This window comes from Macrotis lagotis, chromosome 1 (assembly GCF_037893015.1).
Source record: "Macrotis lagotis isolate mMagLag1 chromosome 1, bilby.v1.9.chrom.fasta, whole genome shotgun sequence".
Classification (NCBI taxonomy): Eukaryota; Metazoa; Chordata; class Mammalia; order Peramelemorphia; family Peramelidae; genus Macrotis; species Macrotis lagotis.
Window position 1 is genome coordinate 903,261,458 of NC_133658.1, and position 14,386 is coordinate 903,275,843.

The 14,386-nt window shown below is 53.6% G+C and overlaps 1 protein-coding gene across 2 annotated transcripts in view; it reads left to right on the forward strand.

Annotated features, from left to right (window-relative positions):
• The first annotated feature begins 11,023 nt into the window (after positions 1–11,023).
• The window catches only part of HNRNPUL1 (heterogeneous nuclear ribonucleoprotein U like 1), a 30,015-nt gene continuing 26,652 nt past the window's right edge, over positions 11,024–14,386 (forward strand). Inside the window, exons 1-2 of one of the 2 annotated variants that reach the window (XM_074219146.1) lie at positions 11,024–11,262; positions 12,976–13,104. In XM_074219146.1, the coding sequence (XP_074075247.1) occupies positions 11,238–11,262; positions 12,976–13,104 (154 nt within the window). In that variant the 5' untranslated portion in view covers positions 11,024–11,237. Of the gene's footprint in view, positions 11,263–12,111; positions 12,511–12,975; positions 13,105–14,386 lie in introns of those variants that run through there. The other variant, XM_074219144.1, reaches the window with a different exon arrangement.

Sequence of the window (14,386 nt, forward strand, 5' to 3'; positions counted from 1 at the left end):
CCACCCTCAGGGAGAGACACAGAGGGGCAGAGATAGGAGAGACAGGTGCCCACCCTCAGGGAGAGACACAGAGGGGCAGAGATAGGAGAGACAGGTGCCCACCCCCAGGCACAGAAACAGAAGGACAGAGATAGGAGAGACAGGGACCACCCCCAGGCACAGACACAGAGGGGCAGAGATAGGAGAGACAGGTGCCCACCCTCAGGGAGAGACACAGAGGGGCAGAGATAGGAGAGACAGGGACCACCCCCAGGCACAGACACAGAGGGGCAGAGATAGGAGAGACAAGTGCCCACCCCTAGGGAGAGACACAGAGGGGCAGAGATAGGAGAGACAGGTGCCCACCCTCAGGGAGAGACACAGAGGGGCAGAGATAGGAGAGACAGGTGCCCACCCTCAGGGAGAGACACAGAGGGGCAGAGATAGGAGAGACAGGGACCACCCCCAGGCACAGAAACAGAGGGGCAGAGATAGGAGAGACAGGTGCCCACCCCTAGGGAGAGACACAGAGGGGCAGAGATAGGAGAGACAGGTGCCCACCCTCAGGGAGAGACACAGAGGGGCAGAGATAGGAGAGACAGGTGCCCACCCTCAGGGAGAGACACAGAGGGGCAGAGATAGGAGAGACAGGGACCACCCCCAGGCACAGAAACAGAGGGGCAGAGATAGGAGAGACAGGTGCCCACCCCTAGGGAGAGACACAGAGGGGCAGAGATAGGAGAGACAGGTGCCCACCCTCAGGGAGAGACACAGAGGGGCAGAGATAGGAGAGACAGGTGCCCACCCCTAGGGAGAGACACAGAGGGGCAGAGATAGGAGAGACAGGTGCCCACCCCTAGGGAGAGACACAGAGGGGCAGAGATAGGAGAGACAGGGACCACCCCAGGCACAGACACTGAGAGACGGAGCAGGCTCGGAGCGACCACCCGAGACAGGCGCCACCCCCCAGGTGAGCCCGGGCCTCCCCGGGGCGGAGTTGGGGCGCTCTGCGGGGCCCCCAGCCTCTGGGCGCAGCCCCGGGGGGCGGCTCGGAGCACACGCGGCCAGAGGCGCTGTCCCCCCACACACACAGCCCCCCGGGGGCGGCGCCGGGCGGACCGATGACCAGCGCCCGGGCGCCCTCTGCCGGGCGAGCTCGGCCCCGCGGGCCGCTCTCTGCTCCAGCCCCCCGAGCGCCGGCGCCCCACCGGGTGCGGGGTTCCAGTCCCGGCCGGGGGGCGTATCCGGGGCCAGTCTCCCCTGCCTCCCGCCGGGGAGTTTCCCTCCGCGGTCCCGGCCCTTATGCCGGGGGGCTGGGGGGGATCATGGCCCCCGCGCACGAGGGGCTGCCGGGGAGGGGCGCCGGGCGCGGACAAACGCGCTCCCACGAAGGCGCCGGGAGAATCCTTTTTGTAGCGGAGGAATCTCTATCAACGAGAAAGGAGGGAGGGGAAGGAACATTTGGAACTCAAGGACAAAAACGTTCAAAATGGTTTTACAAGTATGTTTGTAATCTAAAAAGATATGATGCAACGGATGTGTTGGACCTGGAGTCAGGAAGACCCGAACCCAGAACCCAGTGGGGATACGGAACCAAAGCCCCAAACCTCCGCCTGCCTCAGTTTCCTCATCTGTGAAAGGGGGATCATAGGAGGCCCCGGGTCCCAGGAGGATCACAGGAGCTATCTACAACGCGTGGGCAAGACTGGAAACGTTCTATCACCGCCAGCTACTCTTGTTGCTACTAAGTTTCCCCTGGTATCTTTTGTTTTTCTCGGTTTGCTACATTGCCATCACTTCCTCCGGTGCCCTCCTTGCCCCTCCAGCCATCCCATATCACACAGAACATTTTACCAAGGAAAAATCAGCATAAACTGATGGATACATTAAAAAAAACTCTAAAAATAAGTGCATCGTCCCACGCTTGTGCCCTTGCCAGCTCAGCAAAGGGGCAGGATGAGATGAGGGTCTTCTTTGGTGCCGTGCTTGATCCTTATTCAAAGTAAGGGTGAAGGAAACTGAGAACTGGAGAGGATCAAAATAGTTCTCTAGGAAGTGGCACCCAAACTGAACTGAGCTGGAGGGAAGGAAGGCACCCCAGTCATAGTTTAGCATTGCAAAGGTGCAGAGGCAGAGGATGGAATGTTCTGGACCAGGATACTCGATAGGACAATTTACCTGAAAGATAGACTTCATGAAGGACAGCCATTTGTAGAAAGCCTGGAAAGACTCCCTGGAATGCAGTGTAAAGGATTTAAATGGCAAATGGAGAAAGCCAGAAGCACTAGGTAGCCATGGACAGTTACTGAGCAGGAAACTGAAGTGATTTACGTGTTCTACAACGTGAAGGAACCAGTGGGGAGAAGGGCAGCGATTACAATAGAGGAGAGAAGCATGGATCAATTTATTTAGCACCTACTTACGACCCAGACAGCATGCTAAGCACCTTCTACAAATATGAACTCCTCTGACCCTGACAACAAACCCAGGAGGGAGGTGCTGTTATTATCCCCACCTTTACAGTTAAGGAAACTGAGGCAGACAGAGATTGAGTGACTTGCATACACATATCACACATCTAGTACATGCCCAAGGTTGGATTTGAAATCAGGTCTTCCTGAACCCAGCCTAATCCATCTCTCCATTGTACCTGCTAGTCACACATAGAGAAGACTCAGTGACTAAGTAGATATGACAAATAAAGTTAAGGGGAAAGTCAAAGGAATGGAATTCCAAACCTGGATGATTAGAAGGATGGTGGTATCTTCAGCAGGAGTAGCAAACCTGAGAGGAAGGCCAAAAGGTATTGAATTCTGTTTGGGATGTCTAAGGAGACTTATTGAAGTTAAGATGTCCCTTAGGTGATTAATGATATGGGATTGAAGTTTAGGTCTTTGAGTATTCTGCATAGAGGTGACAGATAATGAAGATGACAATGATGTGATCATTGATGTTTGTCCTTCATTCTCAAAGAGACTGTGACATCAGGGAAGTGATGCCATGACAAGCAGGTGAATTGGATTTGAGTGAAGGGGGTTATACTAAGTCATCAGCCTCACTTTCTCCTCCAGAGTCATATGGATCCGGGTGATCAGATAAGAATCAGAACAACTTAGCGGACAATCTTGAGGTAATCAGAGTTAAGTGATTTGCCTAATGCCACATAGCAAGTAAATATCTGAGATCACATTTGAACTCAGGTCCTCCTGACTTCAAGGCAGTGCTCTATTCACTGCACCATCTAGCTACCCAAGAAATGATAGCCCCATGGGAACTGAGGTTACCAAGAAAAATGCATAGAGAAAATGGGGACCAGGATGAAGTCCTGGGGAACATCCAGTTTTAGAGGATGGTGATGTGATATGACAGTCACATAAAAGAGACTAAGAAGACAGGTAAGAGAAGAGCCAGGAAGGAATGGCGTCATGAAAACCCAGGGAGAAGACAGTATCTAGGAGGCAAGGATGCTCAACAGTGTAAAATGGTATAGAGAGAAGGGAGGAGGAGGAGACAAAGAGGCAGGGACACATACTTCCAGTGACAGATAGGTGCACAAAGAGACAGGTCTACACTAGGAGGCAAGGACAGAAGCATATATACATGGAGAAACAAGGAGAAATACTCAGAGACACACAGAGGAGGAGAGCACCAGGGAGCTCAAGAAAGGTGAAGACTAAGAAAAGACTCAAAAAAAAGCCATCCTTTCAGTCCTTTGATCTGTCTCTGGATATGTATCTAACTATACACTGTGCATCTTTGTTCCCTATCACAGTTAATGCTATATATCTGAGTTGTGCTTTTGTTGTGTCTCCAAGAGAATCAAGCAGGGTGTGTGTTAAGGTATGTTTGTGTATCTGAGTTGTATGTCTGAGGGAAGCAGTGATATTATTGTGTGGCTGCTAAGTGGGATTGTCATCCATCAGATTTGGAGATGGGAGACTGAATGGTACTTTCTTGGTGTCTCCAATGTCTCTAGGGGCAAAGTTGTGTGTCTGAGAAGTAGCCCCGAGAGATAGATCATCCCTTGATAATTAGCAATTTCTCATTTGCATTCAGAAAAGGATATGATTGTTGTGAAGATGAGTATAAAAATTTGACCTATCACACAATTTAATCAATGAACAGATTAACAAAGATTAGGCTTGCCTTTACTTTCTGCTAGGCATTGAACTTTTTTCTCCATCTTAACCCCTCAGCTCTGCACTGTCCTCCTCTCTTGAATCCCTTGAACCTTTATTCTATGTTTTATTGAGCCCTGTCAAGTCTCAGCCTTGAATCACTCCCACAATCCATTGCTTTTACTCCTACACACAATGGAGAAAATCACACGACCCTCCTGACTTGTTCCATTAGAATTGTGTTACACAGCTCCATCTGGGCCCTCACTGTTGCTTAGCAATCTTACTATACCGCCATAAACTCACTCTCCCTCTGTCCTCAATGGTTCTTCCAAACCTTTTCATCCCTCCTCAAAACCCCTATGGCTGCCCCTCCTGACCCTCTCAGCTGAGAACCCTGTCATATTTTGCAGGAAAAAAAAATTGAGATCATTTACCATGAGCTCCCTCTTCCTCATCTTACTTCACCCAGATGCCTTCTGCCTTTCTCTTCCATCACCTCTGTCTCGTATAGAGGTGGCATTATTCATCCCAAGAACAATCCTACCTTGAGCAACTGATCCCATTCCAACCTGCCTAGCTTCATCAGTAGATTGCTCCCTCTATCATTCCTAGTTTTATTCATCTTTTCTTACCTACAAGTTGCTTCCCCACTTGCAAATACTTCATTTGATCCATCTGTTCTTGAAGCTTTCATGCCGTACTTCTCCCTTTTGTGGCTCTCTCTAATGGGTGTCTATATTTCTCTCCTGTTACTCTCTTCTTAACTCTCTACACTCTGGCTTCTGGGCTTCATCCTTCAATCGAAACTCTAAAGTTCCCAGTCTCCTAATTGCCAAATCTGAATGCTTTTTCCCAATCCTCATCTTTCTGAACCTCTGAGCCTTTGACATTATCACTAAATCCTCCTCTCCTTGATCCTCTCCTCTAAGTTTTTGTGACTTGAGTCTCTCCTGGCTCCCAGAACTGCTCCTCCCTGGTCTCTTTGGCTGGATCTTCACCAAGTCACAACCCCTAACTGTGGGTGCTTGCAAGGATTTATCCTGGGACCTCTTCTTTGCTTCCTCTATTCAATAATTTTGCTTGGTTAGCTCATGAGCTGCCATAGAGTCAATTGTCATTTCTATGATGGTAATTCCCAGATTTTAGCCAAGTTGAACCTCTCTCCTGACCTACCTCTTGCATTTCCAACTGTCTATCTGAACTCTCAAAATGGATCTTGCAACTTAAATTCATAACCTTAAACTTTTAAACATGTCCAAAATGAATTCATCTCCTCCCCCAAACCCTTCCTTCTTCAAGATTTTCACTAGCTGTCCCCCACACCTGCAATTCTTTTCCTCATCTCTATCTCCTGCCCTCTCCTGCTTCCTTCAAGTCCCAGCAAATATCCCACCTTCCATTAGAAACCTTTCTCAATCTTTCTTAATACAGTATTGGTGCTTCCCCTCTGATGATTATTTCTGATTTATCCTATTTATATCATTTATTTGAACAAATTTATCCTTCATTAGACTTTAAATTACATGAGAATTACATGAATTACATTTCTTTGACTCCCCAGAACTTGGCACTATAGTGCCTGGCAGATAAAGTAAGTGTATAATAAATGCTTTTTGTCAGACAGCAGTCCTTCTTCCACATGGCCATCTTCAAATCCTTGAAGTTGTCTCTAAAAGTCTTCCTTTCCTTAGTTTGTGTTGGTTCATAGCACATCATCTCCAGTGGTTTTGCCATTCAAGGCTCCTTCTTTTGGAAATTCTAGGGAATATCATCTTCTTTATTCTGGACACTGTGGTTCACTCAGTGGTTCACTCACTATAGCCTAGACTGAACTAATTTGATTTGCCTTATCAAGTTGCTGATTTATATATTGATCTGGTCTGCTAATGACACCTCTCCTCCCCAAAAATGTCCCATAAGAAGTTGCCATCCAGCCATGTCTCCCTCATCTTGGTACTTGTGGAACTGATTGTTTGAACCCAAGAGCAAAACTTTACATAAGTCTTTATAGGAATTCATCGTATTAGACTTGGCTCAAGATTCCAGCCCCTTTACATCAACATACATGTCCCATGTCTGAGTTTTTCTCTTGTGTCTAAATGTATGTTCTGGGTATCTGTTGAGCCCCTAAGCAGAAAACACTTGTGTTTGGGTGTGAGTCTTTATTAGTGAATCCAACTGCTTGCTGTGTGTTGATGTTATTCATTGGATTTGGTGTTAGAAAACTAAGCTGTGATTTTTATCATGACACCGATTGAAGCTAAGGTCCATATCATGAACCTGAATTTGGACTCTATGGGGACACAGGATTTACATTGCATGGCCATTTCATGGAGGTGGCATCTTGACTGATGGATCTCTTTTTTGTGGATGCAGTTGTGGGTTCAAGTGCTCCCCATGCATATAGTGGGTGAAGATCAGGACCAAGATTTAGGAAATAGATAAGTGTAATAGAGGTGCTGGATTCAAATCCTGCTTCTGTCACTTTTGACCTATGTGACCTCAGACAAACAAATCATTAAGTCTCTGAGCCTCAGTTTCCTAATCTTTAAGGGGGAATGAATTCCATGGCTTCTGAGGTCTTTTCCAGCTCTTCAAAACAATTCTCATGCCCTGTCTATTGATCTCAGACTGAACAATTGTTTTATTGCTGCCCTCTGTGGAATGGGTCCATTTGATACTATAGTTGTAGTGCAGTGTGATGTTGTTACATGGTGTTACCCTTGTGTTGTGTGTCTCAGTAGTCTTGATGCTATAGAGTCAAATTGTGGAGTATGAAAAGGTTATGTATGTTATATATATGTTGCAGTTACAATTTTGGTTGGCTAGGTTATAAGGCATGGTTGTGATTTCTGGAGTGCAGTTGTGTTACTTTGTGGCAAGGCTGTTTCCACGGCATTGTTGTAGAGCCATTATGTGACATGGTGGAGATGCTGGATGTGGTTGTGACGCTGTGAGGATGCTGGTACTGAATTATGGTTATGGTGTTGGGTTCCATGGTAGTATGTGGCAAAGTTGTTTGGATATGGAGTTGTAGGGCTGTGGTATGTCATGGTGGTTTGTGTCACGTTTGTGATGCTGATGTTTGGAATTCTGGATATCACAGTTGGGTGTTGTGTGATGTGCCACAGAGGGATTGTGTCACAGTTAGGCTATATATCATTATTGTCATGGTGGTGGCATTACTTAGTGTTATGGCTGTGTTGTGTGTCATGGTTATGATGCTGCTACATGTCATAGAGTCACAGTGGGGATGGTAAGTTAACAGTAGTGTTGTGCATTGTGGTTGTAATGCTGTTGCACTCATGGTACTGTATGTCACAGTTGTGATGTTGTGTCATGGTGGTGGTATTGTGTGTAACAGTTGTGATACTATTGCATACCACAGTCATGTGTCATGGTTATTTGTATGACATGGTGGTAAAATTATATGTCACATTTGTGATGTTTCTGTATGGCAAAGCAGTGAGCTTGTGTGTGACAACTGTGATGATGGTGATGGTGTTATGTCACATTATGATGCTGCTGGGTTCACAGTCATGCTATGTTATGTGCTATGTTTGTGATACCTTGTATATCATGGTGGTGGCACTGTATGTCATATTGTGATACTGTTGCCATATGTTTCCTAATGATGGTGTTGCTTGTCACTGCACTGTTGTCCCATGTCATGGTTGTGATGGTGATGGAGGTATGTGCCACAGTTGTGATGCTGTGTCATGGTTGTGGTCGTGTTGAGTTTATAGTTGTATTGAGTATCATGGTTGCTATTCTCTTGTGTGTCCTTTCAGTGTTGTATGTCACAGCTGTGATGTGATTGCTCTAACAATTGTGACATGGTTGTGATGGTGCTGGGTTCACAGTTGTGTTGAGTGTCACAATAGTTATAGTGCTAGGGTCACTGTTGTGTTGTGTGTCACAGTTGTGCTGTTGTTGCCCAAAAAGTTGTGTATCACTGTGGAGATGGTGGGGGGGTGAAGTTGGGTTGTGTGTCACAGTAGTGATAGGGGGATCACAGTTGGGTTGTGTGTCACAATAGTGATGGTAGGGGGGTCACAATTGGGTTGTGTGTCACGGTGGTGATGGGAGTCCCAGTTGGGTTGTGTGTCACGGTGGTGATGGGGGTCCCAGTTGGGTTGTGTGTGATGGTGGTGATTGGGGTCCCAGTTGGGTTGTGTGCCACGGTGGTGATGGTGGGGTCCCAGTTGGGTTGTGTGTCACGGTGGTGATGGGGGTCCCAGTTGGGTTGTGTGTCACGGTGGTGATGGTGGGTCCCAGTTGGGTTGTGTGCCATGGTGGTGATGGTGGGTCCCAGTTGGGTTGTGTGCCACGGTGGTGATGGGGGTCCCAGTTGGGTTGTGTGCCACGGTGGTGATGGTGGGGTCCCAGTTGGGTTGTGTGTGATGGTGGTGATGGTGGGTCCCAGTTGGGTTGTGTGTGATGGTGGGGTCCCAGTTGGGTTGTGTGTGATGGTGGTGATGGTGGGGACCCAGTTGGGTTGTGTGCCACGGTGGTGATGGGGGTCCCAGTTGGGTTGTGTGCCACGGTGGTGATGGTGGGGTCCCAGTTGGGTTGTGTGCCACGGTGGTGATGGGGGGTCCCAGTTGGGTTGTGTGCCATGGTGGTGATGGTGGGGTCCCAGTTGGGTTGTGTGCCACGGTGGTGATGGGGGTCCCAGTTGGGTTGTGTGCCACGGTGGTGATGGTGGGGTCCCAGTTGGGTTGTGTGTGACGGTGGTGATGGGGGTCCCAGTGGTGATGGTGGGGTCCCAGTTGGGTTGTGTGCCACGGTGGTGATGGGGGTCCCAGTTGGGTTGTGTGCCATGGTGGTGATGGTGGGGTCCCAGTTGGGTTGTGTGTGACGGTGGTGATGGGGGTCCCAGTGGTGATGGTGGGGTCCCAGTTGGGTTGTGTGTCATGGTGGTGATGGTGGGGTCCCAGTTGGGTTGTGTGCCATGGTGGTGATGGTGGGGTCCCAGTTGGGTTGTGTGTGACGGTGGTGATGGGGGTCCCAATGGTGATGGTGGGGTCCCAGTTGGGTTGTGTGCCATGGTGGTGATGGTGGGGTCCCAGTTGGGTTGTGTGTGACGGTGGTGATGGGGGTCCCAATGGTGATGGTGGGGTCCCAGTTGGGTTGTGTGTGACGGTGGTGATGGGGGTCCCCCAGTGGTGATGGTGGGGTCCCAGTTGGGTTGTGTGTCACGGTGGTGATGGTGGGGTCCCAGTTGGGTTGTGTGCCATGGTGGTGATGGTGGGGGTCCCAGTTGGGTTGTGTGTCACGGTGGTGATGGGGGTCCCAATGGTGATGGTGGGGTCCCAGTTGGGTTGTGTGCCATGGTGGTGATAGGGGTCCCAGTTGGGTTGTGTGCCACGGTGGTGATGGTGGGGTCCCAGTTGGGTTGTGTGTGACGGTGGTGATGGGGGTGCCAGTGGTGATGGTGGGGTCCCAGTTGGGTTGTGTGTCACGGTGGTGATGGGGGTCCCAGTGGTGATGGTGGGGTCCCAGTTGGGTTGTGTGTGACGGTGGTGATGGTGGGGTCCCAGTTGGGTTGTGTGCCATGGTGGTGATGGTGGGGTCCCAGTTGGGTTGTGTGTGACGGTGGTGATGGGGGTCCCAGTGGTGATGGTGGGGTCCCAGTTGGGTTGTGTGCGACGGTGGTGATGGGGTCCCAGTTGGGTTGTGTGCCACGGTGGTGATGGGGGTCCCAGTTGGGTTGTGTGCCACGGTGGTGATGGGGGTCCCAGTTGGGTTGTGTGCCACGGTGGTGATGGGGGTCCCAGTTGGGTTGTGTGCCATGGTGGTGATGGTGGGGTCCCAGTTGGGTTGTGTGTGACGGTGGTGATGGGGGTCCCAGTGGTGATGGTGGGGTCCCAGTTGGGTTGTGTGTCACGGTGGTGATGGTGGGGTCCCAGTTGGGTTGTGTGCCATGGTGGTGATGGTGAGGTCCCAGTTGGGTTGTGTGTCACGGTGGTGATGGGGGTCCCAATGGTGATGGTGGGGTCCCAGTTGGGTTGTGTGCCATGGTGGTGATGGTGGGGTCCCAGTTGGGTTGTGTGTGACGGTGGTGATGGGGGTACCAGTGGTGATGGTGGGGTCCCAGTTGGGTTGTGTGTGACGGTGGTGATGGGGGTCCCAGTGGTGATGGTGGGGTCCCAGTTGGGTTGTGTGTGACGGTGGTGATGGTGGGGTCCCAGTTGGGTTGTGTGCCATGGTGGTGATGGTGGGGTCCCAGTTGGGTTGTGTGTGACGGTGGTGATGGGGGTCCCAGTGGTGATGGTGGGGTCCCAGTTGGGTTGTGTGTGACGGTGGTGATGGGGGGTCCCAGTTGGGTTGTGTGCCACGGTGGTGATGGGGGGTCCCAGTTGGGTTGTGTGCCACGGTGGTGATGGGGGGTCCCAGTTGGGTTGTGTGCCACGGTGGTGATGGGGGGTCCCAGTTGGGTTGTGTGCCACGGTGGTGATGGGGGGTCCCAGTTGGGTTGTGTGCCACGGTGGTGATGGGGGGTCCCAGTTGGGTTGTGTGCCACGGTGGTGATGGGGGGTCCCAGTTGGGTTGTGTGCCACGGTGGTGATGGGGGTCCCAGTTGGGTTGTGTGCCACGGTGGTGATGGGGGTCCCAGTTGGGTTGTGTGCCACGGTGGTGATGGGGGTCCCAGTTGGGTTGTGTGCCACGGTGGTGATGGGGGTCCCAGTTGGGTTGTGTGCCACGGTGGTGATGGGGGTCCCAGCTGGGCTGCGTGCCACGGGGGAGGCTCCGCGCCCCTCGGCGCGCCCCCTCCAAGCTCCCGCGGCTGCGGGCGGCCGGGCCCCTTCCCGGGGGTCTCAGCGCGGGGGCGCCCCCCGCCCACCCCTCCAGCCGGCTGACGTCACTTCCTGCCGGAAGCCTCTATGGTGGCCCGGCCGCGTCAGCGCTGCGTCAGGCTACGCCACCATAGAGACGTCGTCGAGGGGAGTGGAGCTGGCCGGGGAACCGCAATCGGGCGGGCGCGGAGCTGGGGCGGCCGAGGGGAGGCGGGGAAAGGCGGCCGGCGGAGCGAACCACTGAGGGGGAGCTCCGAGCGCCCCTGCCCTGCCGACCCGGGCCTCGCCCCCCGGCCCCGGCCTCCCCGCGCCCCCTCGCCGGCCGCCTCGCCCGCCCATGGACGCCAACGAGTATTTCTCAGGTAAAGGCCGCGCCTGTGGCCCCGGGCCGCGCCGAGGCCCGGCATCCCCCCCCCGCCCCCTCCCGCCGCCGGCCCGCGCCCGTCATCTGGGATTTAACCAATCCGATCCGCGCTCATTAGCATGGCCCGGCAGGCGAACGCCTCCGGATGAATCGGTCGCGCCGATTGGTCCATAGGGGAGCGGGGAGGGTCAGGGGATTGGGGGGATTCGGGGGTTTGGGGTTTTAATTGTTGCCTTTGGTGGTGGGTTTTTTTTTTTTGGCGGCGCTGAGAAGGCGCAGGCCTCTTAATCAATCAACCTCCTTCCGGGTCCTCAGTGGCTGGAAAGCGCTGTAGGGGGCGGGGCTGCAGGCTCCGCCTCGTCCATTGGCCGTCATGGCTTCCCCAAGCCATTCCCTCCGGGGGGCGGGCGAGTCGGCCGATGGAGGCGCGCGTCACCGCGGCCGAGTTGAGAGTTCGGGGGGCAGCTTTGTGGGCGGGGAGCCGGGAGGCGTTCCGCGAGGCACGCGTCGATTGGTCGGGAGCGCGGCGCCCCCCGCTCATTGGCTGCGGGCGGGCGGGCTCGGGCCAATCGGAGCTCGGTCTAACGCCCTTTCCCCTTCCACGCCTAAGGGGAAAGGGGCCCGCGGGAGGGCGGGGTGGGAAATGAAGGGCGGCGCCGCGCGACGTCCGCGGCCCCATTGGCCGCCTTCGCCGCTCGGCGCGCCGGCCGCCCGGGCCGCGGGCCAATCAGGACGCGCGCTCGGGCGCGCGGGGCGGCGGGGGGGAAGCGGTGGCGGCCATTTTGAGCCGCCGCTGCCGTCGCTAGTGCCGTCGTTGCGGCCGCCGCCGTCGGCTGTCACTGGGGCCGGGGCCGGGGCCGGGCCGGGGCCGGACGTTGCGGCGGCGGAGCGGGCGGCGGCGCGGAGCCGAGCGGCCGGGCCATGGACGTGAAGCGGCTGAAGGTGAACGAGCTGCGGGAGGAGCTGCAGCGGCGCGGGCTCGACACGCGCGGCCTCAAGGCGGAGCTGGCCGAGCGGCTGCAGGCGGCGCTGGCCGAGGCCGCCGCCGCCGAGCCCGAGCCGGAAGCCGAGCCGGAGGCACAGCCCGCGCCCGCCCCCGAGCCGTCGGGGCCGCCCCAGGACGGCCAGGAGGCTCCCCGGGCGACCCCGCCGCCGCCCTTCCCGGAGGCCGCGGGCCCCGACGGATCCTGCGAGCCCCCGCGAGCCGCGGAAGGAGGGCCGGGCCCCGAGGCCGCGGGCCAGGAAGGCAAGGAAGGGGCGGGCGGGGCGCGGCGGGGCGGAGGCGGCCCCGCAGCATATGGCGGCCTCCCGGGAGCCTCCCCTGCCTCCACGCGGGGGTCCCCGGGGGGCCTTGGGCACGCGCCGCCCGCACTTTGCCCTTCTTCTGGGGAAGGGCTCCCTGGTGGCGGCCCGAGTGGGGAGGCTGAGAGGCGCAGCTGCCCGGCTCGTGGAGGAGTTGCTGCGATGCTGTTGGTTCGGGTTCCTCCCTCTGAACAAGGAGCTTTCGGGGCTCAGCCCCCCGTGTACGAGTAGCGAGACAGGCCCGAAGTGGGGGGTTGCGCGGGCTGGAAAGTTAGCGGCGGAGCGCTGGCCCCCAGCCCTTCACACGCACGGGGCGCTTGGGACGGTTGGGTCGTGTGGCAGCAAAGCCTGTGGGTTCCGTGGGTCTCTGGGACCTGTTTCCCTAACCCCTAACCCCTTGGGTCTTTAGATGTCACTGGCAACACTGCAGACCAGAATCAGTTTTATGAGACCACAAATGTTCACCAGGAGAAGAAGACTGGTTATGAGAGCAAGCCCCCAGAGCTGGAGCTGGAGCAGCAGCTGGCTTCCTACCCAGGTGAGGCCTTGGGCCTTTGGGCCCCGTTTGCTAGAAGGCCTGTTGGAAGGACTTCCTTACTGTTGTTGAGTCATTGGTTAGGAAGTGCTAGTAGTTATTTTATGGGTTTTAGGAACTAAGAGGATCCAGAAGATAAGGAAATGACTGGGAGAACAGTTAGTTCAAGGGGCTGGCTGGAGAAGAAAACTAGGGGAGCTTCAGCTCACCCTCTCTGATTTTTTTTTTTTTAAGAGATCCTCAATCAGAGAGAGCAAGTTAGACTTGTTCTTAGACTGAACTAGTTGCTGAAAGTAGAAAGTCACAGACTGAAAAGTAGGTTTCAGTTTGGTATCTAGTAACTTTAAACATTTAAAACCATCCAAAAAAAATGAATTGCCCCAGAAAACTATGCGACCCTTTGGGGGGTGCCAAGCTGTTCCAAAACACATCAACTTCTCAACACCACTTCTCTAGGGAATTTTCCCAGGGCTGGTAACAAGGGAACAGAACCATCTCAGAAGGAACCAAATGACCAATGACTGGACACACAAAAGTTTGCCAGTTTCTGGCATGTTTGGTAATCATTAAGTCTACTTATGGTATTATGGACACAGCATTAGATGTTCTCTTCTGTACAGGTAGGGGTCATTCAACAAGATCACAAGTGAGCAACCCCCCCCACCAAGGCAGGTAGCCTTTGTGGGAAAGGTGCCCAGCAGGTACAGTCACCAATAGGGGTCAAAAAGGCTGAAATTAGTGTTCCTTTAAGTGCTTCCATGGATTTATGAGGCACTGTTATACTAGGTGGGGGGGGAAGGGGTAACAAGAAGTATTTACAGGGTAGTTTGGGAGGGAGGCACCTAGCAATTACTTAGATAAAGAAAGGCCTCATGATGACAGGGATACTTGAGTTGCATTTTAAAAGAGGCAGCGGAGGTGGCTCAGTGGATTGAATACCAGACCTGGGGTCGGGAAAATTCCTCTTACTGTGTTCTAATCTGGCCTCAATCACTAGATATATGACCCTGGGCAAGTCTGTTGTCTTAATCCACTAGAGATACTTTAGTATCTTTGTCAAGAAGAACAGTCAGAAACAACTACATTCTAAAAGGAAGAGAAGGGCTTCTGTTGGGTCAGTGTGGGTATTCCATCAGTCCTTTCTAAAGGACCTATATTGTCCTGGCACCTCCCCTTAGCAAGTCTGATATGTTAATGAATCAGGGATTAGAGCTGGAAGATCCCTTAGACAGGATCAGAGCCAGCCTCTTTCTCTTAGAGAAAAGGCAAGCAGTTCCCTCCTGGC